Genomic DNA, 26,824 nt, shown 5'->3' on the forward strand with positions numbered 1-26,824 from the left:
ATTCTATAATTTGCAATGATTAGGTTTTCTTTTGCTGTTCAGTTTGTTTTGTTTAGGTGATACAAGTATTCCTCCAGAGCCTAGTTTTCAACCAGTACGGGTGTAATGGGGCATTAATTTCTGTTTCCTTTGTTAAGATCACATCCTAATTTTTATGATGTTCACAGCAATACTGTGTGTGATTTCAAGCTCTTTGATTGACCACTCTTTTTCCATACAACGTTATTTCTAAATCAATTGGAAGCACACTATACTGTCATTTAGCTTAGCTGTTCAAGGCATGATTTAATGAGTTAAAGTGAGTGTCAGGGACAGTTAGGTTGCTCCTATTTTCTGGTCACTGATTGTAGCCCTATATCCAAACTCCCACCTTGCAAATGTGAGCAGGTAATAAATGGGATTTGATGGGAGTATGAAATAGCCAGTGGGAATCTATTGCCATCATTGGAAAAATAAATACACATAGATCATATTGGCAGTTTTGCACTAATGTCATCTTTATATGTGAAGATCTAGATACTAACAGCCTTTAATTGATGGTGTTGATATTCACAGTAACTTTATTTCTCTTTGTCATTAGAGGTTCTGTGTGTAATGTGTTATTAACTTCATGCCACGATGGTGTCTGCCGGCTCTGGGCAGAAACCTTATTACCAGAAGACTGTCTTTTGGGTGAGCAGATTTGTGAGACGACTACTTCCAGCATTGCCAGCAACCTTACTTATGCTGGAAGACACAAAGACAGAATACAACATGCTTTGGAGGTACTGTATTATTTAAGATGGTAATTGAATTTTGAAGATGTATGTGTCTTATAGGAATTCATAAACAGATACAGAAAGTGTACATATTACATGTAATGATAACATTAATAGCAAAAAATTCTCACTTATTTTATGCTTGTTAGATGACTCATTTTATGTCACTTAGAAGCCAAATATGGGTAGTAATAATCTCAGCCAAGAAGTCTAGGTAAATGAGATACTTTTAATTCTTTCATTTTGTGTGTCAAATGTGAAAATCTATAGGAGTAAGCAGTTTTGATTAGTAAAACATGTAAAGGTTGTTTTACATTTCCTTGAAATTAGTTGTAATTAAAAACGTTTTGCTTTTATTTCATGAGGATTAAAATTTACTTTTGTTCAAATTAAAAGTGACTATTTTTGACCCTTAAGAATAAAGCTGTTAAGATGCTAGATGCAAGTGAACTTATGTAATTGCTTTACAATTTCCATCGTTTAATATTTTGAAAGTGAAATAATTTTCCAGTTTTTAAGTGCAATACATATGAAATAAAAGTGTTTTCTAAGAAATTAGATTATTTATAATATACTATAATCTACTGTATCCATTATGATTAGGGACTAAAATGAGATAAACACATTATAAAAATTTATTCTAGTAAACCTAAATTATTAATTTTCTTAATTTTTCATGTGACTTTTTTTATTACACAAAGAATATATGCATATTGTATTTACAAGATTGAGGTTATATTTTAATTTTTTATAACTTGCTTTTTATACTGATGTTTAGAAATACCTTGTACAAGTATTTACAAGGTAAATACTTTTACCTTGTACGTGTACATTAATAGTTTAATGGTTGCATAGACACAATGGCTTTGCTCTTTCAACAAGCAAAAAATTTTTGGATTTGGCTAAGGATGTGGTCCTTAAAAGTTTTATATAAAATAGGCCTGCTCTGAAACTAGCTGTGATTGGGCACTGTTTATACATTTTTTTTCCCCTCAACATTTAAAGCATTAATGAAATTAAAACCAGAAGTCAAAACAGTTAAAGTTTTACTTTGTTTGATACTGATTGAAATTTTGTGGGACAACACTTAATTTACTACATAGTGACAATCATTTATATATACTTATGTAACATGTGGTGTGATCAAAATATACAGTGAATGTTTAAATAAAAAAAATTTATTACAGTAAAAGACACATTGCCATTAATCCCCCTCAAAATACTCCCCCTCACTTCAAACACACTTATCCATCGTTCTTGCCACTTTCTGAAGCAGTTCTGGAAGTCCTCTTTTGTGAGTGTCTTTATTTCATCCTCCCTCATGACAATGCTCCGTGTCACACACTGCTTCTGGTATGGCAACTTCTGTTAAATAAAAACATTACGGTGTGTCCTCATCCACCTTGTTTACAGGATCTGGCACCATATGACTTCTGGCTTTTCCCCAAAGTCAAAATGACCATGAAAGGAAAATGTTTTGAATTGATTCAGGATTGAGGCAGCCACAACAGTGCAACCAAAGACACGAAAGAGGACTTCCAGAACTGCTTCAGAAAGTGGCAAGAATGATGGGATAAGTGTGCTCGAAGAGAGGGGGGTTATTTTGAGGGGGATTAATGGCATTGTGTCTTTTATTGTAATAAATTTTTTTTTATTTAAACATTCACCGTATTTTGTGATCACACTTCATATTTTATCTTTAAATTACATAGAACTTTTGGAAAATAAGGCCTTTTATATATGTCTTTGTATCTTCTGTGGTACCTAATATATTGCTTTCAAGTGTTTGTTAAATTGAATTACTAACTGCTATATAAAATAAAAGCAAAAATATAAGTAAGCATATGTAACCAGTGATTTAAGAAATTTTTGCTATACTTTAATATTAATTAGTAATGTTAAAATTGTTTCTAATAAAAAAAGTCTAATTGTCTGACTTATGAGCTATTTTGCTTTCTGATATCCTTTCCTATGAAACTCCTAATTGCAATGCCTATATAATTCTACATATGTTTAAATTATACATTTTGTTCCTAGGAGAAAATAGTATTGTACAAGTCATGCCAGTCTAATTAAAACTAACAATAAATGTCAAAGATCGAGTGAGAATAATTTGATAAGCAGTTTGGAGTGGGAGGTCTTTAATACCCATCTTAACACTATTATCAAAGAAACAAGCATCTCCATAGCAGGGAGACCAGAGATAGTGGACATACTGTAGAACTGATCGTTTTCCTTATGAAAAAGAATAAAGGGCTGTGGAAATTAAAAGGAAGGACCAGATATGTTACTTTAATGGAGGAAGAATTGAGAGGATGCTACATTTTTACTTGATTGGAGGTGAGGAACAAAGGAAAAGAACGTGAAGTTATTACAAAGCATGGTGTTAGGGGGTGAGTTAAGTGACAGAATAAAGGAGTATTATGTGGCAGGGTTATGGTGTGGAGAAAAAATCATGCTGAGTGATGGGGCCCTGTGTCAGAATAGTTCAGGTGATCGAGTGTGCTAGTAGAGAATTTTTATCATACAGATATATCTCAATTTAAACAAATCCCATTGGTCAACACTTTTATGAGGTCTTTCCTGGCCACTCTTATCTAAGTGGATTCCCCTTGTTATTCTGTATGTTTGTACCCTCTTTTCTTCTTTATAATAGAGATCATATATTTGAATATTTGGCTGACTATTTAGTTCTAAGTGAGAATTTTGGAGAGAAATATTCTTCCTGATAGGAAAATTCTGGAATTTTTTTTTCTTCTGTTATAACTAGTTAGTTTCATCTCAGTACTGGGATATTCTGAAAGAACTAGACTTTGAACTCCTAATCTTAATAGAGGTTTCTGTAGATAATATGAACAAGTATTTTTGAGCAACTACTCCACCTTGAACTGTAAAATATTCAAGAATGATGGAGGATGTATTCAGAATTGTTCTAGTGTTGTTAAGAGACTTTCATGTAAAATGATCAGGTTTTGCAGAGAGAAGAATCATAAAATCCTTAAAGTCAAAAGTACTTCGATTGAGACCTGTTAGACTTTCAAGAGTTGGATTTAGCAATTACTTTTTTATTTTAGACAATACACCATTTGAAAAATTTAAGAAAAGGACAAAGGAGGTCTTCTGTTCTTGTAACTCACACCGAATTAATGCATGACCAGATGGCAACGCATGAAGTTCAAAGGCACATTTCCCACCATGCAAATGCACTGTGCCATTTTCACATTGCAGCAAGCATCAATCCTGCCACAGGTAAAGGATAGTAAATTTTTCTCTCTATGAATACACTGAAATAAAGTAAATAAATAGAAAAGTGGGACTACTTTTATAACCTATTCTTTATTTTATGTTAATGTTCCATGTTTTCTTTTAAAATACTTCTTGATTGGAGTAGGAATATAAGGTACCTTTTCTTAACTATAGACTATATGATTCTCAGGGAATAACTTCAGATAAGTATTTTTGAACACCTTTGTCTAGAATATAGCAAGGGTTCCGAGTAAATTGAGCTTTAGTTGAACTTGGGGACACAAGTGATGGCAGCCTGGTTAATTAGTGTGATTTCCCTCCCTTTTATATTTTCACTGTTATTCTTCTCAACTGTTCTTTATATCTTTAGCTAACTATATTTTTACATGGTTTTTATTATATTTCAGCATATCTTGTTTCCTACTCCCATAGATTTTCTTGTCCTACTCTTAGGGAAAGATATTTTTTCTTCTGACTTTGATATTTTCTTTTTGTTCTTTCCTCATGTGGTTGAGAAGTATTTTTAGGCAAGTTCAGTGTTGGCAAAATTATATTTAAAAGCTTCTATTTAAGGCATTGTTTTCTTTTTGTATGAAAACCAGAAGGCCTATAAATTTCATATTACATTGTAGGTAGAACTGTAGTTATATATAGTCATGTTTTATTGAGAGGGAAGTCTATTGCTTCAGCGTGCGGAGGATTTTATTTTTAATTGCTTGTTTATAAAAAGGTGATATTCAGTAAATAAAATTCCAAAAGGATGATCTTTCGGATGCCTCTCCCCATTGCGGCAGTGGCTCTAGATACGTGCTGTCCAATATGGTAGCCCTTAACCGCATGTGACTGTTTGAGTACTTGAAATGTGGCTAGTCCAAATTGAGATATGCTAAAAAATACACACCAAATTTCTAAGACTTAGTACAACAGAAGATTGTAAGATTTCTCAATAATTTTATTTAATATTGATTACATGTTGAAATGATAATATTTTACATATATTGGATCAATTAAAATATTAAAATTAAGTTCACCTGTTTCTTCTTACCTTTTATAATGTGTCTACTAAAATGAAAATTAACTGTACCTTGCATTTGTGGTTTGCATTATATTTCTATTGGACAGTGCTGTGCTAGTAGATGAAATGTTATTTTGCCTGTTATCCTTTCTGATCTAAAATCTAAAGTGTATTCTAAGATGGTCTTTATAATATTAACTTGTTTTCAAAATGTTGGTGGTTTTAGATTTTTACAAATTTTTAACTTTTTGAAAGAACCTAATCTTGAATTATTGACTGTGATGAAGATCTAACTTTAAACAATATGCAATTAGTGATAGTATGCAGTAAATTCAACACATATTAAAAAGCTTCACTATTAACTGTATACACTATTCTGTCAAATTGGAATAGGATCACAGGATTGTTCCCTGTGGAGGGGTGTTCTATCATATAGTTTGAGTGTAAGGACGGCATTCATCATTTTGAATAAGTCTAGGACTCCTTGCACATGACAGCACCTCAGATATTTGAAAATAACTATCTGGTAACCCTTGAACCTTTTTTCTTCAGGCCAGACCTGCTGCCCCCTGCCCATAAATTTCTCTGTTTTACGTTTGACCCTGATTACTCTTCTTAGCAGGTTTCAGTTTGTCTGTACCCCTCTGGGCATTGTAAGATCACTAGAATACAGAAAGAAGTATTACGGCCTCTCTCATCAGTTATTACTATGTTTTGGCAGTAACACCATAGTCTTTCTATGTAATTGATTCATTCTGAGCTGACTCTCACTAAATATTGCAAAGTTAATTTTGTTTTTTTTTCTGCCAGTAAGCCATTCTGTATTTGAGTTTGGGGCCCAAATGTAAGCCTATTTTCCCTCTTACATTTCATCTTGCTAAGCTCAACTTAACAGTACAACTTTTTAGTATATTTTTGAATCCAGATTCTGTTATTTGTTACTGTTTTATGACATATAGGACCAGCCTATTTGATGAATAGTGTATCTACATCTTCATCTAAATCAATTATTAAAATATTAAACAGGACAGAAGTGAAGAAAAAGCCTAGTAGTACACATTTAAAATCTTTCTCCATTTTTATTGTCTGGAATATTTCTCCAGCTTGTGTTAAGGATTTCTGTGAGACAGCTTGTTATGTACTTTGCCAAATCTTCTGTCTGCCAAATCTTCTGCAGTCAAAAAAAGGAAGTCAAATATGTATGCTATGAGTAATATATAGTAGGTTGAATGTATGTACCCTGATGTCTCCTGATGACTAAAACGTTGTACTAAATAGACATCAAGCTCTTCTTGTTTTCTTTTTTGAAAATTGGAACATTTGCCTGTTTTTAGTCTTTTGGCTATGGCATTCCCCAGGATTTCTCAGAAAATATCCTCTGTTGTACATTGATCTCATTTACAAAATTTCCCTAACCTGGGCATTATTTTTCCAGAAAATATAAATCCATTTAGAGCAGTTAGACACATTCTTGGAATTTATTTATCCTGGGATTCTACTTCCTCCTTGGCAATGTACTTTTTTCTTAAATTTTCCATTTTTTTAAAAGTGAAAAAGTAACACTCACTGTAGAAAAGTTTTGGTTCTTTCTACTTTTGTAAGCTAAATTCTTAAAATGGAAGATGAGCGAAAAAGTAGAAATTGAGTTTTTTATTCTTTGGACTTTATTAACATTAAATCATCAGCTTCTGTTAATGATCTTATCTTTTCCTTTACCTCTGTACTCTGAAAACAATAATTTATTCAATGCCTAAGTTAATTTTTAAATAAACTTTTAATTTTAGAATAGTTTTAGATTCACAGAAAAGTTCCAAATAAATCGGGTTCCCAGAATACCTCACAGCCAGTTTCCCCTGTTGTTAGCATCTTACATTACCAGAATACATTTGTCACATCAGAGACACCATCATTGGTATGATATAATTAATTAAATTCCAGACTTTATTAAGAGTTAACTGATTTTTCCACTCAGACTGGTCTTTTTTGTGTTCCAGGATCTCATCCAGAAAACATTATGTTTAGCCATCATGTCTCCATAGTCTTCTCTGAGCTGTGAAATTTTCTTAGTTTTTATCAGTTTTCTTTTTCATGACTTGGGCAGTTTTAAGTAGTATTGGTCAGTATTTTACAGAATTTTCTTTCGATTTGGGTTTGTCTGCTATTTTTTTTCATGGTTAGCCTGGATTTATGAGTTCGGGGGAAGAATAACACAGATGTGAAGTAGCCTTCTCATCACATTATATGTTGATTACATGCTATCAGCATGACTTATCACTGGTGATGGTAACCTTGATCATTGGTCCAAAGTAGTGTTTGCCAAGTTTCTCCGCTGTAAAGTTACCTTCCTTTTTCCTACCCTGTCATGATTTGTTCTTTGGAAAGAAGTCATCATATTCCACTATGCACAGCCCGCAATCAAGGGAGAAGGGAAATTAGGCGCCACCTGGGGTGGGGAGCATTGACTTTTAATGTCATTATCACTGTAATTGTGTTTAAGGCTACCATCTGGCTATTTTTTCCCTATTTGTCCCATCTGTTCTTTTTTCCACTTTCCCTCTTTTTCGCTCTTTTTTGATTCAGTTTTTTCTCACGCTTCTCTTTTAGCTACTCCCTTTGTTTTTGTTTTTAGTGGTTCATCTAGGGTTTATAATATACATCTTTAACCTAATACAATTGATTTTCAAATAATAGTATATCACTTCAAATGTAATGTAAACACCTAATAATACTACCCTTTCATTTAACCCCGTCTCCTTATGTAGTTTTTAGCATACAACTCCTGTACATGTTTTATTAGGTTTAGACCTAAATTTTTTTTTAGCAATTTAAGATGGTAATATATTTTAATCTCACTGTGCATGTGTTCATTGCCAGAATTTAGAAATATACTTTATTTTTATATGTTTATTTTGTATCCTGCAGCCTTTCTGAACTCACATGCTGTAGTTTTTTCTTGTGGATTTCTTGGGATTTTCTACGTAGACAATCATGTGTAAATAGGAATAGTTTTATCTCTTCTTTTACAATACTTATGCCTTTTATCTTTATTCCTTATCTTATTGCACTGACTAGAGCTTCCAGCACTATGTTGCATAAGAGTGGTGAGATTGGACGTCTTTGCCTTTTTCTTAATTTTAGAGGGAAAGCATTCAGTTTTTCACCATGAAGTAGAATGTTAGCCATAGGGTTGTTGAATATAGAGTGGTAAGATATGTTGTATGGTCTCTTAGAAACTTCAGGTATGCTGTGAATTTAAGGTATCATCTTAAAGTTTTCTCCTCTGAAGTGTTTTATTTCTTTTTTCTTTTAGTGAAGGAAAGTAAGTAGTTCTCCATTAGACCGTTCAAGAACAAACCATATGATGTTTAAACTTTCGTATTTAGCTTAAAATGTTCCCTTTAGAAGGTATAAATTTGTAATTATAAAGTTACCATGTTCTATTTGAACATAGAACATATTGAATAGAATACTTTCTATTTGAAAGTAGGAAGGACACATTGTATTTTAATAATTCATTTTCTGTGATGAACACTTTTTAGTTTAAAAGGGTTTCCAGATACTTTATCTCATTTGGTTATAGAGTGTAAGTATCTAGATGGACATACTTGATTTTCTTAGTATAGCTTTTATCACAGAATTATGTATAGTCATTTAAGGAAAGTATTTTTAATTAATTTGTACAGATAATTTTCTTTTCTTTAGTGGCAAATGAGAATGACTGCCTGTCTTCTATGAGGCTTAGCTCAAACATTTTTTCACCCCTCAGACTAGTAAATTTTTTTCCCCCTTTATGGATCTTTCTTCATATATCAGAACTTTTCTTTTTTATAAGTTATTCAGTTGTCATGTTCAGTTTTATTTCACTATTATAACAATACTACCTTATAGACTTAAAATTTGCTTTTCCTTAGTATTTCACCTTTATCTGGGTTAACCTCTTTTATATGCTTTCCAACAAAGTTAGCTATCATTTATCATGCTACTTGTAACAGTAAATACATGCCAACCTACTAGAAAACAATGCCTATATCAAGTTGGTATGTTTATTTATAATATTTTAATGGAAAAACTTGCATTTAAAAATATTTTTTTATTTCCATCTTTTGATATTTCTTTATGTCACTGCAAAATCAGGCCAAAAGATTTTTCCAACGCCTTTCTTGATTTTCCTTTAGTTTTTTGTGTACAGTTTTTTCTGATATTCTAATTTTATAGCTTTTTTTTTAAAGGACTTGATATGTATTAAATAATGTATAAATGTGTATGAAATTAATTACTCTTAATTTTTAAAAATACCACTTATAGAGAAAAGTGGAGTACATAGTTACATTAACCCTCCTACGCCTATAACTTAGATTGAAATTTTAAGATTTTTGTCTCATTTACTTTACTCTATTTTCTTTTCCTTTTTTCCTGAAATGTTTTAAAGAAAATCCAGCCGTCATGTTGTTTCACTCCTGCATACTTCCATATACGTTTCTAAAAATGGCTTTCTTACATGTATGCTATTATAATATTAATAAAACAACGAAATTCCTCAGAATTGTGTAATAACTAGTCCATATTGATTTCATTCAATTGTTTAAAAAATGTTGGGGTTTTTTATTTGTTTGGATCCATATTTAAAGTCCACATATTGTGTTTCATTATTTATTAAGAGTCTTTGAATCTAAAGTGATCCCTCTTTATGCTGTCACTATGCCCCTGAGTTGTTTTAGAAGTTATTTTATAGGAATTTCTTTGACTAGTTACTTATGATGGCATTTAACTTTGTCTTGTAAAGTGCAATTTAGCTATGTAGACTTGATTAGATACAGGTTCAGCTTTCTAGGTGATGCTATGGATTTCATCTGTATCACACCAGAAAGAACATGTTAGGATGTCTCATTTTTAGTGATGCTAACTAAGAGTCAGAATATTCAGGTAGTGGCTCCAATGTAAAATTTGCCAGCAATCTTCCATTGATAGTGTTGCTTTCAATTATTTCATTAAGAATTACAAAATTATGACTTTCTAATTTTATCAGTTCTCTTTTATGTTAGCTGGAAAGCGTTTGTAAAGAAAAGCTTTTCCTTATCAACTGGAACTATTTGGCTACTTTGAAATAGAGTTATTTTTAGGAAAGGTAGGGTAAGTGCTTAGTTCTTTCCCTTTGACTATGTCAGAGGGAGAAGTTTGTGCCCAAGTTACCCCAGTGGTTATGATGAATTTGTTGTTGTTGTTTGCCTTTCTTTTCCTTTTGGGTATCATTATGAACCCAGTAATAAAAACTCTTTATTGAAGAATAATATACATACAGAAAAGTACTCATACTACTTATGGATGTTTATGTTCTTAACATGTTTCAATTCGTTTACAGTCATTCTTTTTAATACTCACATTGTCCTATAGTAGGCTAGTGAGGATCCTTTCAAGTTGGTCTTCTGAGTCCTTTCGAAACAACCTCCTTAGTCTTGATAGTTTACTTTCTTTCATGCTCTACTAGATATCCCAGGCTCATCTTGTAGACTTCCTTTGCAAGAATGGAGTCATCCCACCAAACTCTTCCTTTTGATGGGGAATGGGATTTAGAAATCACAGTTTGAGCCCTAGCACTGCTCATTGATAATGAGTTATCATTATGAATTTTCATTTTTAAGGAAAATTTTTGTTTTCCTGTGTAGATCTCATTTTCATATACGAAGAGTACAATTTACATATATGAAGAACATGGAAAATTATGTCCCCAAGTCACGTCTTTTCATAAAAAATGCATAAAATTTCTAAAATGTATCTTCTGCACCACTACCAGTGCCCCTCTCCCCACGACTTTAAATGCTGTTTTTATATGGGAAAAGTAGGATAAATTTTTAAAAAATTTTTTCCTTTTAATTGCTTATTTTTCAAATAAGGAGTTAGTGCTCCGGTTACTTTGAGGGGCAACCATTGAGCCTGGCTTCGCTCATGTACTCTCCCTCCCTCTCTTGCTCTCTGTCTCTTCCCTGTCTTTCTCTTCTCCTTCCATTTCTTCTTGTGTCTCCTTTCCTTTTTGTCTTATATGCCCTCTCTTTTATTTTTATGAACTCGTGTTTTTTTAATATAGTTAGTGTGTTTTAATAAATTGTATTCATTTTTATCCTCTGATGCTCAAATTGTCCCATCTTTGACCAATTGATGTCCCTTCATATTGGCTTTTGTGTACTTTAGACGTGGCCACATTAGTTTTTGATAGCTACCTAACTTTTGGCACAAAAATTATATAAAACTCCTAAATGTCTGTTCTGCCTTCTCCCTCCCAACTTCTATGCATATCAAGAGATGTTTTTTAAAAGTGTCTTTTCTTTTAACCTTATAGAAACATATTAACTTAAATATCCTTTTCCTTTGAGCAATAGGATATCGCCCACCACCATTTTCAGAAAAGTTCTTTCTAGTAGTAATTGAAAAGGACAGCAATAATTACTCTATTCTCCATATGTGGCACCTTCATCTTAAATCTGTACAACCATGTTTAGGTAAGTAATTATAATTTTTATGTAGATATAATGTGAAATAAATTCATTTTATGGAATATGCTTTAAGTTGCTTAGTTTTTTAAAATGAAGATCTAGTGAACTATAAATTGAATTGGTGAATTGAAGTATGTATATGCTATATTTTTAATAGCAAGGTCATAAATCATTAATGAAACAAATCTAAAAACATATGGGCACATTAAACATATAAAAAAAGCTTGATTGATTTATTTTTTCATTAATACTTCTTAAAATGTTTTTATGACTGTTCTAGGTACTATGTCTCTATAAATTAGTTTTGCTATAGAATTAATATTGTACTTTCCTGTTGATTAATACATAACGCCTTCTGATACAGTGTATGTTAGCTTTAGTATCACTAAGAGAAGCAGATTTGCTGTTTAGAAAATGTCATTGAGCATGTGAAGCTCATAAGCAGAACTGTTTTGGTGGCATATTAGGAAATGCAACATTGATTAAAAAAATCATTTCAGCCATGCTTTCGCTATACACATTCATATTAATTTCTTAATGAAGTAGAAAATCTACAGTATGAAGCAAAGAAATTCATCATGGATCTTTCTTTTTAAAATAAACTTACTTTCTAAGATACAATTCTTAAAATGAAGAACTGTACAGATAGCTATATCAAACTGAACCACCTTTAAATTACTTAACTCAAAATATTTGAGTTACTAAAAGATTTTATTCTTTCTCATAATTATATAATTTAACTGATTTTATATATATTCAAAATTTTAATACAGGGAACTAATATGTATATATTTTTTCTCTTTCTAATTCAAATTGTTAGATAACTATGTAAATAGCAGTTTTAACTGAGTCATGAACTGGCATTAGAAAAGCCAAATGATTTGATAGAACTCTTTTACCTGTGCTTAGCTGAACCTGATCTTCTTGAGGCAGAAGGAATCCAAAAATTCTTTCTAAACCTTTGCAATTAATTCTTGGCATTACATGTTGTTTCACGGAAATGTAAGAGTAGAGGGTTCTAAAACCAGCTCATCAGGAAGAGAATTCTTAACCCACCAGAGAATATAGTATTCTCTAGAGTTGGGCACAGAGCCAGCAATGGTTTCAAAGAGTAATAGAGATAGTAACAGATCCTTGTGGTAGGAAAGGATGTGATACCTTCTGACCCCACTACCTATGAGGGACGGGTCCCACCGCTGTTCCCCTAAAGCCAGAGCTAGTGTAGAGCTGCTTGCTTGCCATTTTGTGACAGCACTATATGATCACAAACAGTAAGAGTACAGTAGAGTCAAACAAATAATATGCTCTCTTTAACTGTGAAAGAAAGCACTTATCTTTTCTTTCTAACATTCCTAGCAAGTTTATCATAGTGGATGTATATTGCCATTCATAGCTAATACTTGAGTTTATCAGTGTGTTGAAAATCCTGGCTGAGGATGAAATGAGAGGCTTAAATGTAGATTGGGATAGAGCATGTTGAGTAACTACTAGGTAGGTGCCAGGCACTGAGATAAGTGCTTTATATATGTGAGACAGATGTTATCCTCACTTACTAGTGGAATATTAAGTAACTTGACCAAGTGCCCCATCTAGCTTGTCACAGAACCAAGTTTCAAAATCAGGTCTCTGGCTCTGAAGGCTTTGCTTTTTTCCTGCTCTTATTTTCTTTCTTAGCATGAGATATAAGAAAATTGCCTAGTTTACAGGAAGAGAAATGATACAGTTCATCCTTATTTTCAGATGAGAAAATAGCCAGAGATAGTGAGGTGTCTTGTTAAGGAAACATATGTAGCTAATGATAGATCCAGGAGTAGTACTTATCTCTTCTCACTACTGTCTCAAGTTTGTAATCATAAAATGAAGATGTTTTTATATTTCTTATTGAGTGGTTGGCCATTAGATTGACACATTTAATATCCACCAGAAGCAAAAGGGGGTTGATTATTATCTATTGGTATTCTGGTGCTTCTTGAGATGTACAAAGTGATAAGACATCATCCTTGCCCATAGTCTAATGGGGGAAGACAGACACACAAATAAATAAATGTAATATAAAGTAGCCCTCACGTGTAGCAGAAGCACAGGTAACTAAATCTGCTTAGAGAGTTACACTCCATTCTAGTATGAAAGCTGGAAACTCTTTGGAGGAAGATTAAGACCAATACAAAGGCAGTCAACTAATGTTATCTTAAATTTGTTTGGAACTTTTATTTTTTGTATTCTTGAAATCATTATCTTGTTTCAATACTTAATTGTTAAGAGGCTGTTATTTTAGTGTCTTCTTTGCCACAACTAATTATATGACCTTAGGAAAATCATTAAGTTCTCCGAGTTTAAATTTTTTCATCTGTTAAGTGAGGCAGAACCTTGTTATTTCTCAGTTTGATTCATGACTCATCTGTTTCAGCAACACCTAAGGTGCTTATTAATGCGGATTTCTGGAATTGACCCCAAAACAACTGAATCAGTGTCTCTCTGGTTAGGCCCCGGGATCTTTATCTTAACAAGTTCCTCAAGCTTTTGATGTATTTGAAAGGTTGAGAACATTGGACTAGATAACTTAAGGTGTTTTTTTCTAGCTCTTACATGTTGTGATTTTCCCAGACAGTGTCCCTGTATTGCAAATGGCTAAGAAAGAGTAAGAGTAAAAAGTAAAATAAAAAAAAAATTAACAAGGTAACTAAGCAAAGTCTGAAAAGTAACCTTGTTTCTAAAGTACTTTTAAGAAATTATGTTTTTAAATGATAAAGTTTATTTTGCTTCATGTATATAGTGATGATAGTAATATATTTCATAATTTTGTAATTTATTTTCAAAGCTAAAGCTTCAGAAGGTATTTCATCAGAGAGTCTACTTTCAGTCCCCGGACAGAAGAATGTAGACTCTTCTCCAGAAACCTCTCCCATTGTGAGCCCTATGCCACATTCTGCATCAATTGCCAATCTTCAGACTGCTAGTAAACTTATTCTGAGTTCTAGACTGGTATATAGCCAACCTCTTGATCTTCCAGAAGGAGTTGAAGTAATAAGAGCAACACCTTCAGCAGGTAAGGTAACTTTAAGACCAGGCAGTTTTATGCAGCTCAGAACAATCTTTAGTGGATAAAATGGATGAACTCTTCTGAAGTATGTACTATGTTGACATTGAAATAAAGATTTATTTTCTAGTAATGATACATCTGTTTAGAAATATGTCTTTATAAGAAACAATTTCCTGTGATAAATGTAATCAGCTTGACAGAAAACTGTAAATATTTTAATGTGAGGTTTCTTGCCTGCACTATGATTTCTTATAAATAGGAATGCTATGATAGTAAAATTACAAAGAACAAATACGTTCATTTTCAAATCACTGAAGCTTATTTTTTAAGGCTTTTCATCCACATTATGCTAATTGTATCTCTTATTAAGTATGTTTGAACAAGAGTTGGCAGATACTTTGGTGAAAAAAATGTAGGCTACAAGACTCTAATTTGGCTGCTGTGGAATGACGCTGACTAACAAGGTGGATAAGAGAGTGTGGAGGGCAGGACTGGAAGCCAGTGTAAAACGGTCTGCCCCTTGTGGAATTGGAATCAAGGAGTTCCTAGAATAGTGTTTTTGGGGAACCAAAATTGGCGGTTTAAGACTATTCCAATTCCTGGTGAATGATTTTGAGTAGGAGGATTCTCGTATTCATCCCTAAGACAGGACGGAATTCAGAGTTGGAAAGATCACATTAAGAGTTTACTCTGGGCTTTAGTGGCAGATGCAGATCTAGGCTGGTTTTTCAGTCTTTCAAAATATTTGGTAATTTTGGGATATACTCAAATGATTTTGTTGGCCTTGATAATAAATTATATTTTCGGCAGCTTTATAAAATACTTTCAGATGTGCTATTTGACACTACCACTCCAAGAGAACTAGTAACACAATCCCTATTTAGATGGGAGAACAGGCTCAGATGTGGAAGCGGCTTTCCCACTGTTATGAAGGCATCAGTGGACTGGAACTTGAATCCAGGTCTTCTGACTCCAATCTTAATCACTATTACCCCTCATCTTATAGTTGATGGTAGATGGGCAGTGTTAGTTTTTGGCAGCCAGGAATAAGTAGTGAGGGTTTTGGTTCAGTGTCATAAGAAAGCGTGAGTTAAACTTGGTAAAAATGGTGAGATCTTAACGGTCTGCTTAGCTGTCTGAAAACATTTTGATGATAGGGGCAAGTCTAGGGTCTATATTATTTGAGGGCAGGTTAGGGACATTTGAAGGGAAAATTATAAAGATTACTTTGGCATCGATGATGAAAGTGATAAAAGATATAGGATGAAAGTCCAGTGAGACATGTTGTGAAAGCATATAAAAATTACAGATTTATTGATTAAGGATTGACTTGAGTTTTATTTTAATGAAATATTTGCCTCATTTAAACTTAATTACCTAAAAACAAATTAAATGATTGTTATCGCATAGTTTGATTTCACCAGTGGGCTGTTCAAGACTTCTATAGATACCTTGGTCACTGGGCATTTAGTGTAGGACATTAGTTAAGGGGGATCTGCAGTTATTCTGAAACTCAGAGTTGCTTTGGATTTATCACATTCTAGAATTTGATTATTAGCATTTTATTTTGTGGTTCTATTATTATGACTATCTGTTTTCTTTTTTTTTTTAAGGCCATCTGAGTTCCTCTTCAATTTATCCAGTGTGCCTTGCACCTTATTTAGTGGTTACAACTTGTTCTGACAATAAAGTACGCTTCTGGAAATGTAGTATGGAAACCAACCTACAATGTAAAAGTAATGAGAAGGAAACCTATCACTGGAGGAGATGGCCCTTGATGAATGATGAAGGAGAAGATAATAGCAGTACAGTGAGCATTGTGGGAAGACCAGTTGCTGTTAGCTGTTCATACACAGGTCGCCTTGCAGTGGCTTACAAACAACCTGTCCAACACAATGGTTTTGTTTCCAAAGAATTCTCCATGCATGTTTGCATATTTGAATGTGAATCTACGGGAGGGTCAGAATGGGTTTTAGAACAAACAATTCATCTTGATGACTTGGTCAAGGTTGGGAGTGTACTTGATTCAAGAGTCAGTGTTGACAGTAATCTGTTTGTGTATAGCAAATCAGATGCCCTTTTGAGCAAGGATAGATATCTTATTCCGAATATCAAGCATTTAGTACATTTGGACTGGGTATCAAAAGAAGATGGCTCCCACATTCTCACAGTGGGGGTTGGTGCTAATATCTTCATGTATGGGCGTCTTTCAGGAATTGTGACTGAACAAACCAACAGTAAGGATGGAGTAGCTGTCATTACTTTACCATTAGGTGGTAGTATCAAACAAGGAGTGAGGTCAAGATGGGTTCTTCTTAGATCTATAGACTTATTGTCTTCTGTTGATGGTACACCTTCACTACCTGTTTCTCTCTCGTGGGTAAGAGATGGGATATTGGTGGTAGGAATGGATTGTGAAATGCATGTATATGCACAGTGGAAGCATGATGTCAAATTTGGAGACACTGAAGCTGATAGTCCTGATGCAGAAGAGACTGCAGCACAAGATCATTCTGTCTTTAAATCTAATATGTTGTCAAGAAAAAGTATTGTTGAAGGAACAGCTGTTGCTGATGATGTTTTTTGTTCACCAACTGTAGTTCAAGATGGTGGCTTATTTGAGGCCGCACATGTACTTTCCCCTACTCTGCCACAGTATCATCCAACTCAGCTGTTAGAATTGATGGATTTAGGGAAAGTTCGCAGGGCTAAAGCTATTCTCTCTCATTTAGTAAAATGTATTGCAGGTGAAGTTGCAGTAGTTAGAGATGCTGATGCTGGAGAAGGAACTAAGCGACATCTTTCTCGAACCATTAGTGTAAGTGGCAGTACAGCAAAAGATACAGTCACCATAGGAAAAGACGGTACTCGAGATTATACTGAGATAGATTCTATTCCTCCACTCCCATTGTATGCATTGCTTGCTGCAGATCAAGATACAACCTACAGAATTTCAGAAGAAAGTACAAAAATACCACAGAGCTATGAAGATCATACCACAAGTCAACCAGAGGATCAGTATTCAGAGCTGTTCCAAGTACAGGATATAACAACAGATGATATCAATTTAGAGCCAGAAAAGAGAGAAAACAAATCAAGAGTAATAAATCTTTCCCAGTATGGACCAGCTTACTTTGGCCAAGAACATGCTAGGGTCCTTTCAAGTCATCTTATGCACTCAAGTCTGCCAGGCCTTACCCGTTTGGAACAGATGTTCCTTGTAGCTTTGGCTGATACAGTGGCTACCACCAGTACTGAACTTGACGAAAATAGAGATAAGAGTTACTCAGGTAAATATTCACACTAAAAGTTTATAATGTTATCATTAATAGAATTGTTTGTTTATCTAAGTAATGGCTCATATTAAATTGCAGTCTTTCTTTGAACCATGCAGGGAAAAGACCTGTCTAATAGATAATTATTATTACACAATATGATTAGTTGTGAACAAAAGACAATTGGCATTGGCTGTGACTTATGCATATAACTTTGTGGATTTGTGGTATCTGCACATTGCTACATAAGTTTTTACACTGATACTTTGGTATGGTTTCGGGTATATAGTCTTTCATTTTTTCCAAACAGATTGATTTCTTTGTTTTATTTGTTTATTTACTTTTAGTGATACTAATGGCCCATTTGTTAATTTTACTTCTGAGCCACAAGGCTTATAGGCACCTCATGGGTTCAGCTTGTTCATCTTACCATTTCATTTCTAGGTATAAATAATTTTTATAATTACCCTATTTTCTCCATAAAGTCTCGTGATAAGGAGGTTTTCACATATTTTAATATAATGTGTGTCTTGCTTAATTCATTCTGTAACCAGAAAATGTTTAGCTGCCTATTAAAACTAGATTCCATTTTCTTTTATGCAGATAGTTGAAGGTAATGGTGCTGATTTTAAATGATGTCTTTAGCAAAGGAAACTGAAAATGATTGCTCATTCATTCAATAAATATTGTGGAGGAGTGAATTGTTATGTGCCAGGCACTTCGTGTACTTTATCATAATTAACAATCACAATAATCTTCTAGTGGGTAGCTATCATTGTATTTAATTTTATAGATGAAGATGCTGATCCTTAGGGAGATTAAGAGACTTAATAAGATCACACAGGTAGTAAGTGGCAGAACTGGAGTTCGTATGTGGATAAATCATTGCCTTCAAGCCTGTATTCTTAACTATGTCACAGGATTTCCAAATTTGAGGAAAAAAGACTTCCTCAAAGCCACCTAGAATATATCTCTTCATAGAGGTTTATACCCTTATAATATGTCCCCAAAATTTTACTCTGTAGATTAAAATAACTAGAGATATTAGAGGGTTTTGTCTGTGACCTATTTTCTAACTATGCTAATTTAAAAAATCCTAATCATTCTGAGTTTGTGTGCAACAGAGCAAGATTCTCCCCAGAATAGCCTTAAACCTTTGGAGCAAACATAATATATATTAGAGTTTTTACTCTGGGACATTAAGAAAGTAGGCATGCCACAATCCATGAAAAATAGTTTGAACTTTCTGATACAAAGCTATGTCATTAGCTAGGCATTATAAAAATGGCTCATCCGGTAATGATGGACTTTCATGAGGTAGATAAGGCAGGAATGAATGTCTCTGTTTCACAGGTGGGAATCTGAAGTTCAGAGATTAAATAAATTACACATCTCAGTACATGGATTCTAAGTAAATGAATTTTTCCATTTGTTCAGGTGAGATAACTTAGAGGCGTTCTTGACTCTACTTTCTCTTACCCTATATCCAGTCCACTGGCAAATGCTCTCAGTTCTACTATATCTAGAATCCAGTCATTTCTCATCACCTCTCTTGTTACCACTCTGGTCCAAGTCACTGTCATCTTCTGACTAATTTTTGACGAAGTCTCCTAAACTGCTTCATTCTTGTTACCTCAGTCTGTTCTTCATATAGGAACCAGTAATTATTTTACAACAAAATCGCATTAATTCTCTCCTCTGCTCATCCCCTGGTGAGTGGATGCGTACCTCGCTTTAGAATAAAAGCCAAATCCTTACAGTGGTCTACATATAAGGCCCTCTGGGATTTGTGCTCATTTCCGCTCTACTATATGGGCCTCCGTGCGGTCCCACAAACCACCAAGCACATCCCTGTTTCAAGGTCTTTGCACATATTTTCTCTGCATAGAATGCTCTTCTTCCAGATTTATGCATATTTCATTCTCTTACCTCTTCAGATTTCTGCAGAAATGTCATCTTATTGGAAAGTTCTTCCCCGGCCACACTATATAAAATACAACCCTCTAACTCCAGCATTCCCTTTTTCTCAATCCTGCTTTATTTCTCTCCATAGCATTAATTTCTACTAGACACATTGTTTGTTTATTGTTTGTCTCTGTCTCCTGAAATGTAAGCCCCATGAAAGTGGACACTTTGCCTTATTCACTGCCAAACCCCAGTACCTAAATGGTGCTTTGCATGTAGTAGATACTTAATTTGTTGGATAAATAAATGGATGGATGAATGAATATAGCTAATGGAAAAAGAGCTGGAACTTGAACTTTGACAATTTAACACATTTTATTTTCTTCTAAAAAATGTTATTCAACATTCTCTGAGTATTTCCTAAATGGCAGTCACTGGATTGGGTACTATTAATACATTTGGATTGCTTTTATACAGTAGCGGCTGTTTTGATTAAACTTACCACACTTTCATACCTTTGTTCAACTTTTGACTAAAAGTAAATTTGTGGAATCATTATGGTTCAACCTTAACTTTTTGTAGCACTGGCCTGGGGAATCAAATTTCAAATCTCTGATAGTATTATGTTTCAGTTGAGCTAACCAGCCTACAAAATATTACCTATTTAATTATGTAATAAATGATTTCGCTTTAGTTATATAATTCTTGTCCTTAAATCTCATCTAAATTCACATAGGGAATATTTTTAAAAATTGTGTCTAACTTACTATAGTTAACATATTTTTATTGGCCTTCAAGATCTCTTTCCTTCTCATTTATTATGAGTAGCTATAAATATTGTTGTTACCTGTATCAATAGGTAATTATATTTCTCCAATTGTTTTTTATTTGAATTTTAGTATTTATGTTTTTTTGTAAAGGTATTTTTAGTAAAGATATTAAAGTGTTCACGAAGCAATACACTAAAAAAATGTCTTACGTATTTGTGTAAATTATCATTACTAAATTTATTATTTTCTAACTTTTGATCGCTATGTGACTTGTTGCATTCCTTTTTCCTTAAACATATTTTCTATTTACATTACAGGAAGAGACACATTAGATGAGTGTGGTTTGAGATACTTATTAGCTATGCGCTTGCACACATGCCTTTTGACATCACTACCTCCTTTATACCGAGTACAGCTACTTCATCAAGGTATTTAACTCCTTGTTTGTACAACTTTTATTCAGTATAGAAGTGGTTGGTGTATTCATATTTGTGTATAAGCATTAGGTAAATCGTAGCATACCTTTCACTAGATTTAAGATCTTCCTGTTACGTAGTACCCACTTATCATTTTTCTGTGTATCTTTTAGCTCTATTCTTTGACTTTTCCTCATATACCTCAGTTTCTCAGACTTTACTCAATAAAGTTGTAGTAGCTTAGCAGTAAACCTGATTTGCCTGATGTTGTAATCCAATGCGGCCCTGAATTTCTTTGATGTCTAATGTCTTTTCATTAAAAATTATATAAATTTTGCCCTACATGTTATAATTTGTTTATTTTAATGTAATCTAAGTCATTTACTCACAAGTAAAGCTGATGTTTCAGGAATATCTGCCATACAGGAATCCAGTAGATCTGCATACTTGCAGCATACTGCCGCACACACTGCTTTGAGACAAGGATTTATTACCATCCTCTTGTTTGTAGATTACAAAATTGAAAATGTAGAGTTTAAGGTGATTTGCCCAAGATATAGGGCTATGTATTAATGGAGTTGGAAGTAGAATCCCAGTCCAGTGCAGTTTTCATTAGACTATGTTCCTTTTGATACCAGCATCCTGGACATAGCCCTATTCAAATATGTGTTAGTATTGCAGGGCTTATAATAGAATAGCAGACTTTATGGTTTGTTATTCTTACCCATAGCACTCTTTACTCTCAATAAATGTTCTTGGAAAATATGATTTTCTGTAATCTGATAGTCTGTCATGTGTCTAAACTGTATTTCATCTATCCAATTTATTTTTGAAACAAATTTTGCTGGGTATTTTTCTATTTGAATTATCACTGTAGTGAATGTCCTTATAATATTGCATGTAAATATGTATCTATCTGATTATGTCCTCATGTTTTCTAGTGGTGCAATTAGTGGTGGAATTACTGAGTCAAAGGGCTTGACAATTCTTAACTCTTGATAAGTCTTGCCACAGTTTGAAAGACTGTGCTAATTTACATTTCCAGAAGCAATGTTTGCTGATGCCAACACTCAACCCATTGCCAACACTTGACATCATTTTAAACAATCTGTGCCATTTGGATAGGTTTAAAAAATGGTGTCTTAATGTTTTTGTAAATTTTAGTTTTAAATGGTAGTCAAATGGTACTGAATTACTTAATGACAATTGTGTACCTTGCCTAGGGGGATTTAAAACAGCTTAAATTTCTAAAGCGTGGTCAAACTCCATTCTCCCTTTAATACACTTAAATCGTTGGAGATGAGAAGTGACTGTTGTTGCCCTGGGATGGTCCTGTGAACAGTTTTCAGAGAAAAAGTTAAGTGGCCAGTGTATAGATAGAAAAGCTAAGAAGAACAGATAAACTGCAAAGAATAGTCTGCTGTTGGTATGCAAATAAAAATAAGAGCCTGTTCTTTTTCTTTCTTTCTTATTAGTTTCAGGTGTACAAAACAACATAATGATTAGACATTTACACCCCTCACAAAGTGATAACACCCCCAAGTCTACTACCCTGCTGACATTGCACGCAGTTATTACAATACCATTGACTATATTCCCTATGCTGTACTTGATCTTCTTCTTTCCGATACCTTTTTTCACCAAGTACATTCATTGCTCTTAATCTTGTTTTCTGAGCTTAATTCTCTTGACATGCCTGTGTATGTTTTTGTTTCCTTTTAATTATACCAAAAATTTAATTATTTTATTTAAGGGTATAGAATGTAATATATTGCATATTACTTTCTTATATTATAAATTTTATATCATCTAAAGTATGCATTTTGCATTACTGTATAATAGCAATTTCTAAAGCAAAGTGTCAGTTATTTCATGTAGTATCACTTAAATCAGACAAAGATTTAAATAGTGAGAAAATCCGCCTTATAGGTTCTGAAAAACTACAAATGATGTTAGTTAGTTTTGTCCATTTTACCCCGAAATTTATAAGGGCAGTAAAGACTTACTGCATTGATTTTTGTGATATGATTTCAAATATGATTATATATAAATGTTAGCAATTACTCTGCCATAAGAAAAGATGAAATAGTGCCATTTGTGACAATATAGATAGATCTTGAGATTATTATATGCTAAGCGAAATAAGTCAGACAGAAAAAGTCGAGAATCATATGATTTCACTGATATGTGGGATATAAAACTGAAAGGAACAAGACAAACAAATAAAGAAACAAAAACTCATAGACACAGACAATAGTTTAGTGGTGACCAGATGGTAAGGGGGAAGGGGTGTGGTAGATGAGGGTAAAGGGGGTCAAATACATGGTGATAGAAGGAGAATTGACTACGGGTGGTGAACACACAATGTGATATATAGATGATGTATTACAGAATTGTACACTTGAAACCTACGTAATTTTACTAACCATTGTCCCCCCAATAAATTTTAATTAAAAAAAATGTTAGTAATGGGAAATTTAAATTAACATTATTATTTAAAATGATCATCAACAGGTTTTTTTCTTTTATAGAGTCTAAGGGAATTATTTTAAAGCAGTAATTGTTAGAAAAGCTTTGAACTACATGTAAAATTTGTATAGTAGTTGTTAATGAAAAACATTATATGTAGTAATATTGATGGCCTATAGCACTGAGAGGCCTGTATTGTAATGTGACTATCATTGACCTCAGACACTTCTTTACAAAATGGGTTCACAGAGATGGCTGCTTTGACTAATTTGGCTTCTTTCCTAAGCTTTTCAGGGTTCTTCCCATCATTTTCACTATCGGTCACCACTCAGTGTGGTCTACTCCCCTCATGTTTCTTCATCTGCTCCAAGCGAAGTGTTATCTATCAGTAGTTAAATTATTGATAAACTCACTTGTACTTCAAAGTCTGATGGTGTCACTAAATCCATTTTGTTGCATCTAAATACAGCCTAGGTCCCTGTCAGTCTTCTACCAGCGCAAAAGGAGTTTGCTTTATCTCATCAATATTAGGCAGTGCCTTATCTCATCAATATTAGGTAGTTTTAAACTACTTTCAACCAAGGCACTAAAGGCAGAGGAATGTGCCTCCTATCTGTTATTCCCTGGAACTCATGAAGTTTAGAGCTTGCTTTGAAGTGATACTTAGCTCCTTGGCCAGAGAGATGAATGGGGTACTTTGCATTATTCAATACTAAAGGATATGGTCCCCAAGCAAGTGGAACTGTGAAAGGATACCCAGGCACATGGGGCAAGATACTTTGACTTGACCAAAGCTTTCGCTGTTGATACGTTTGTTGTGTGTACCTATGAATGCCTCCATATTCAAACACTTTTCTTTCTAATGAGTAAGTTTTAGTGTCTATTTTTGCAGTGGGGGGAAAAAGCAAATATGTTTGGGAAAAAGATTTTGGTTTTGTGTATCCTGTCACTAATCTTGTATTTAGAAGCGTTATAGTATAAAATCCTGAATGATGAAAAACTTCCTTTTTTTTTGCTTGAAAATTCTTTCCAGAATGATTGAATACGTGAGTATGTGAAAAATTGTTTTTGTTCTTTTTTGATATAGTTCTGAAGGTTATTATTTGTATTTCTGATTTAGGTGTGTCTACTTGCCATTTTGCCTGGGCTTTTCATTCTGAGGCTGAGGAAGAACTAATTAATATGATTCCTGCTATTCAGAGAGGAGACCCTCAATGGTCTGAGTTAAGAGCTATGGGAATAGGTTGGTGGGTCAGGAATATTAACACTCTTCGAAGATGCATTGAAAAGGTAACTTTACTTCATTGGATTTTGAAGTTAAAAAAAAGTTTGTTTTTTTTAAAGGATAAAATGTATTATCTTCCATAAAACCTGTAGTGGGGAATTTGTTTATCTTGAGATTCTGAGAATTTCTTAAATAAAATGTTTTGTAGATTCCAAAACTTGACCTTTGTAAAACATCTGTGCAGTATATCATTTGTCTTTTGCCATATACACTGAGTTTATAATTTTTATGAAATAGCAATATTTTCTGTTCTCAGTCGAGGTGTGTTCTAGTTTAAGAAAAATGAAAAAATGTAAATTTAGAAAGTAAACTTAAGTTCTTATTAATTGTATACATTACATAGGACAATCATTCTTTTTAAATAAAGTATTCTCTAAGTTAATAAACAGCAAACTTCCTGTGCACACTTAAAATACCATTTAATAAAAAGTTTTGATTTGTGTGTACTTGAAGGACATCTTTGGCAGCAAATGAATCATGCAATAAATTTTTTTAACACACGTTTTTAGAATCAGTTTTCTGATAGATTTCCTTTAGAAAAAAAATTGTTAATGGAAGCTGAAAGTTTTTTCAGTGTTGCAGAAACTAACTGTTGTTGAGTATCTACTGTGTGCCAGGTTTGGTGCTAGTTGCTTTTGATAAATTATTTCATCTTCTCATCGGCCACATCTCTGTTTTCTACCTGATGGAACTAAGACTCAGAGAGGCTAGTTAACCAGTCCAAACTCCTATCACTTATAAATGTTAGATTTAGTCTGTGCCTTTTCTACTCTGTGAGGTTTAGGAAAGCAGAATTCTCATTCACTCTTTACTTTTAGGAGTCCATTAAAATTCCTGAAGTACAATTAATGATACTACATTTGTGAAGTACAAATGTATTTCTCCCAGAGGAATTAATTCCTCTAGTTCTCAAATTTTAGTGTCAGAAGAATCACCTGGCAAACTTATTTAAAATACATATCCCTCAGTCCTGCTCCCAGAGATTTTCATTTGGTAGGTTGGGGGTGGCAGAGCTGTGGCATCTTAGCTTAGTGTCCTGTGATTCTGCTGTGCATGGTTCTCAGATCATAATTTGACATATGAGGATAAAAGTGTATTTTTCCTGCTCCATGTAAGGCAGCTAATAAGATATCAGCATTTCTCTTCTCAAAATAGGCACAAATGTCAGAAGGAACTTCTCTCACACCAACTAAGAAATCTAGTTTTTGGTGTACAGCAGTGGAAAAAAGGATGTATTTGCCTGAAATGTTTCAGATGTTACCTACAAAGATCTCTTTAATTTCTTGTCAACAGTGGGTTGTGTCATTATAATTGAATATTGCTGGTATATACATAACGATTTATTTCCACACCTAATGTTTCTTAAAATTAAAAGGTAAATTTTTTGCCTTTATATACCGGGGGTGCCAAAAAAATGTATATACATGACTTGTATTCATCTTTTGTTATGAGTATATATTGAGTATTACAATTTTAATACAGTTTTCCTTTCTTAAAATGTATATACTTTTTTTTGGCATTCTCTGTATTATAAATCCATAATTTAAAATGAATAAAAATTCCTCTAAAATTATTAAACATTGGAATACTAAGTTATGTGATTGAAGGCAGAGAAAAATACTAAAAAATGGGAAGAGAAATAAAAATATTGAGAGTAAAGCATTTTGTGATATGATTTTAGGTATCTTTCCCCTCTCTCCCATGCCTTGGTAGCTTCTTGCTTCACCATCAGTCAATGTGAGCTAGTAAAACATCCATGTTTTGCAGAGGTTATCTCAGTCTCTTTGAGAAATGAGATATATCATCTATTTGGTATTGTGTTCAAAACAATATAATTATATACATTGTTACTGGCTTAATAATTTTTAAAGTTACTCTGAGTTGATTGTATAAATTCAGCAGCTTTGGTTTTATGGCTGAAAGGAGGTTATCATTATAATACAAGGAGAATTATGTGCTCATTAAGACTTTTTCTCGGAGTGGCCGGTTTGCTCAGTTGGTTAGAGCATGGTGCTAATAACACCAAGATTGCTGGTTTGATCCCCACATGAGCCACCATGAGCGGTGTGCCCTCCTTAACAAAAAAAAAAAAAAAAAAGAAGACCTTTTCTCATTAAATTTCTAAGAACTGAAATTTGTAAGGTCTTCAAAATAATG

General features: G+C 33.4%; 1 protein-coding gene across 1 annotated transcript in view; it reads left to right on the forward strand.

Moving 5' to 3' along the window:
• DMXL2 (Dmx like 2) overlaps positions 1–26,824 on the forward strand; it is a 110,148-nt gene that overhangs the window by 49,424 nt on the left and 33,900 nt on the right. Inside the window, exons 8-15 of the mRNA XM_074329184.1 lie at positions 581–764; positions 3,833–4,007; positions 8,330–8,338; positions 11,388–11,513; positions 14,326–14,553; positions 16,161–17,837; positions 20,815–20,925; positions 24,503–24,672. Coding sequence (XP_074185285.1) covers positions 581–764; positions 3,833–4,007; positions 8,330–8,338; positions 11,388–11,513; positions 14,326–14,553; positions 16,161–17,837; positions 20,815–20,925; positions 24,503–24,672 — 2,680 coding nt within the window. The remainder of the gene's footprint in view (positions 1–580; positions 765–3,832; positions 4,008–8,329; positions 8,339–11,387; positions 11,514–14,325; positions 14,554–16,160; positions 17,838–20,814; positions 20,926–24,502; positions 24,673–26,824) is intronic.

The sequence above is a fragment of the Rhinolophus sinicus genome, linkage group LG03, assembly GCF_036562045.2.
Source record: "Rhinolophus sinicus isolate RSC01 linkage group LG03, ASM3656204v1, whole genome shotgun sequence".
Taxonomy (NCBI): domain Eukaryota; kingdom Metazoa; phylum Chordata; class Mammalia; order Chiroptera; family Rhinolophidae; genus Rhinolophus; species Rhinolophus sinicus.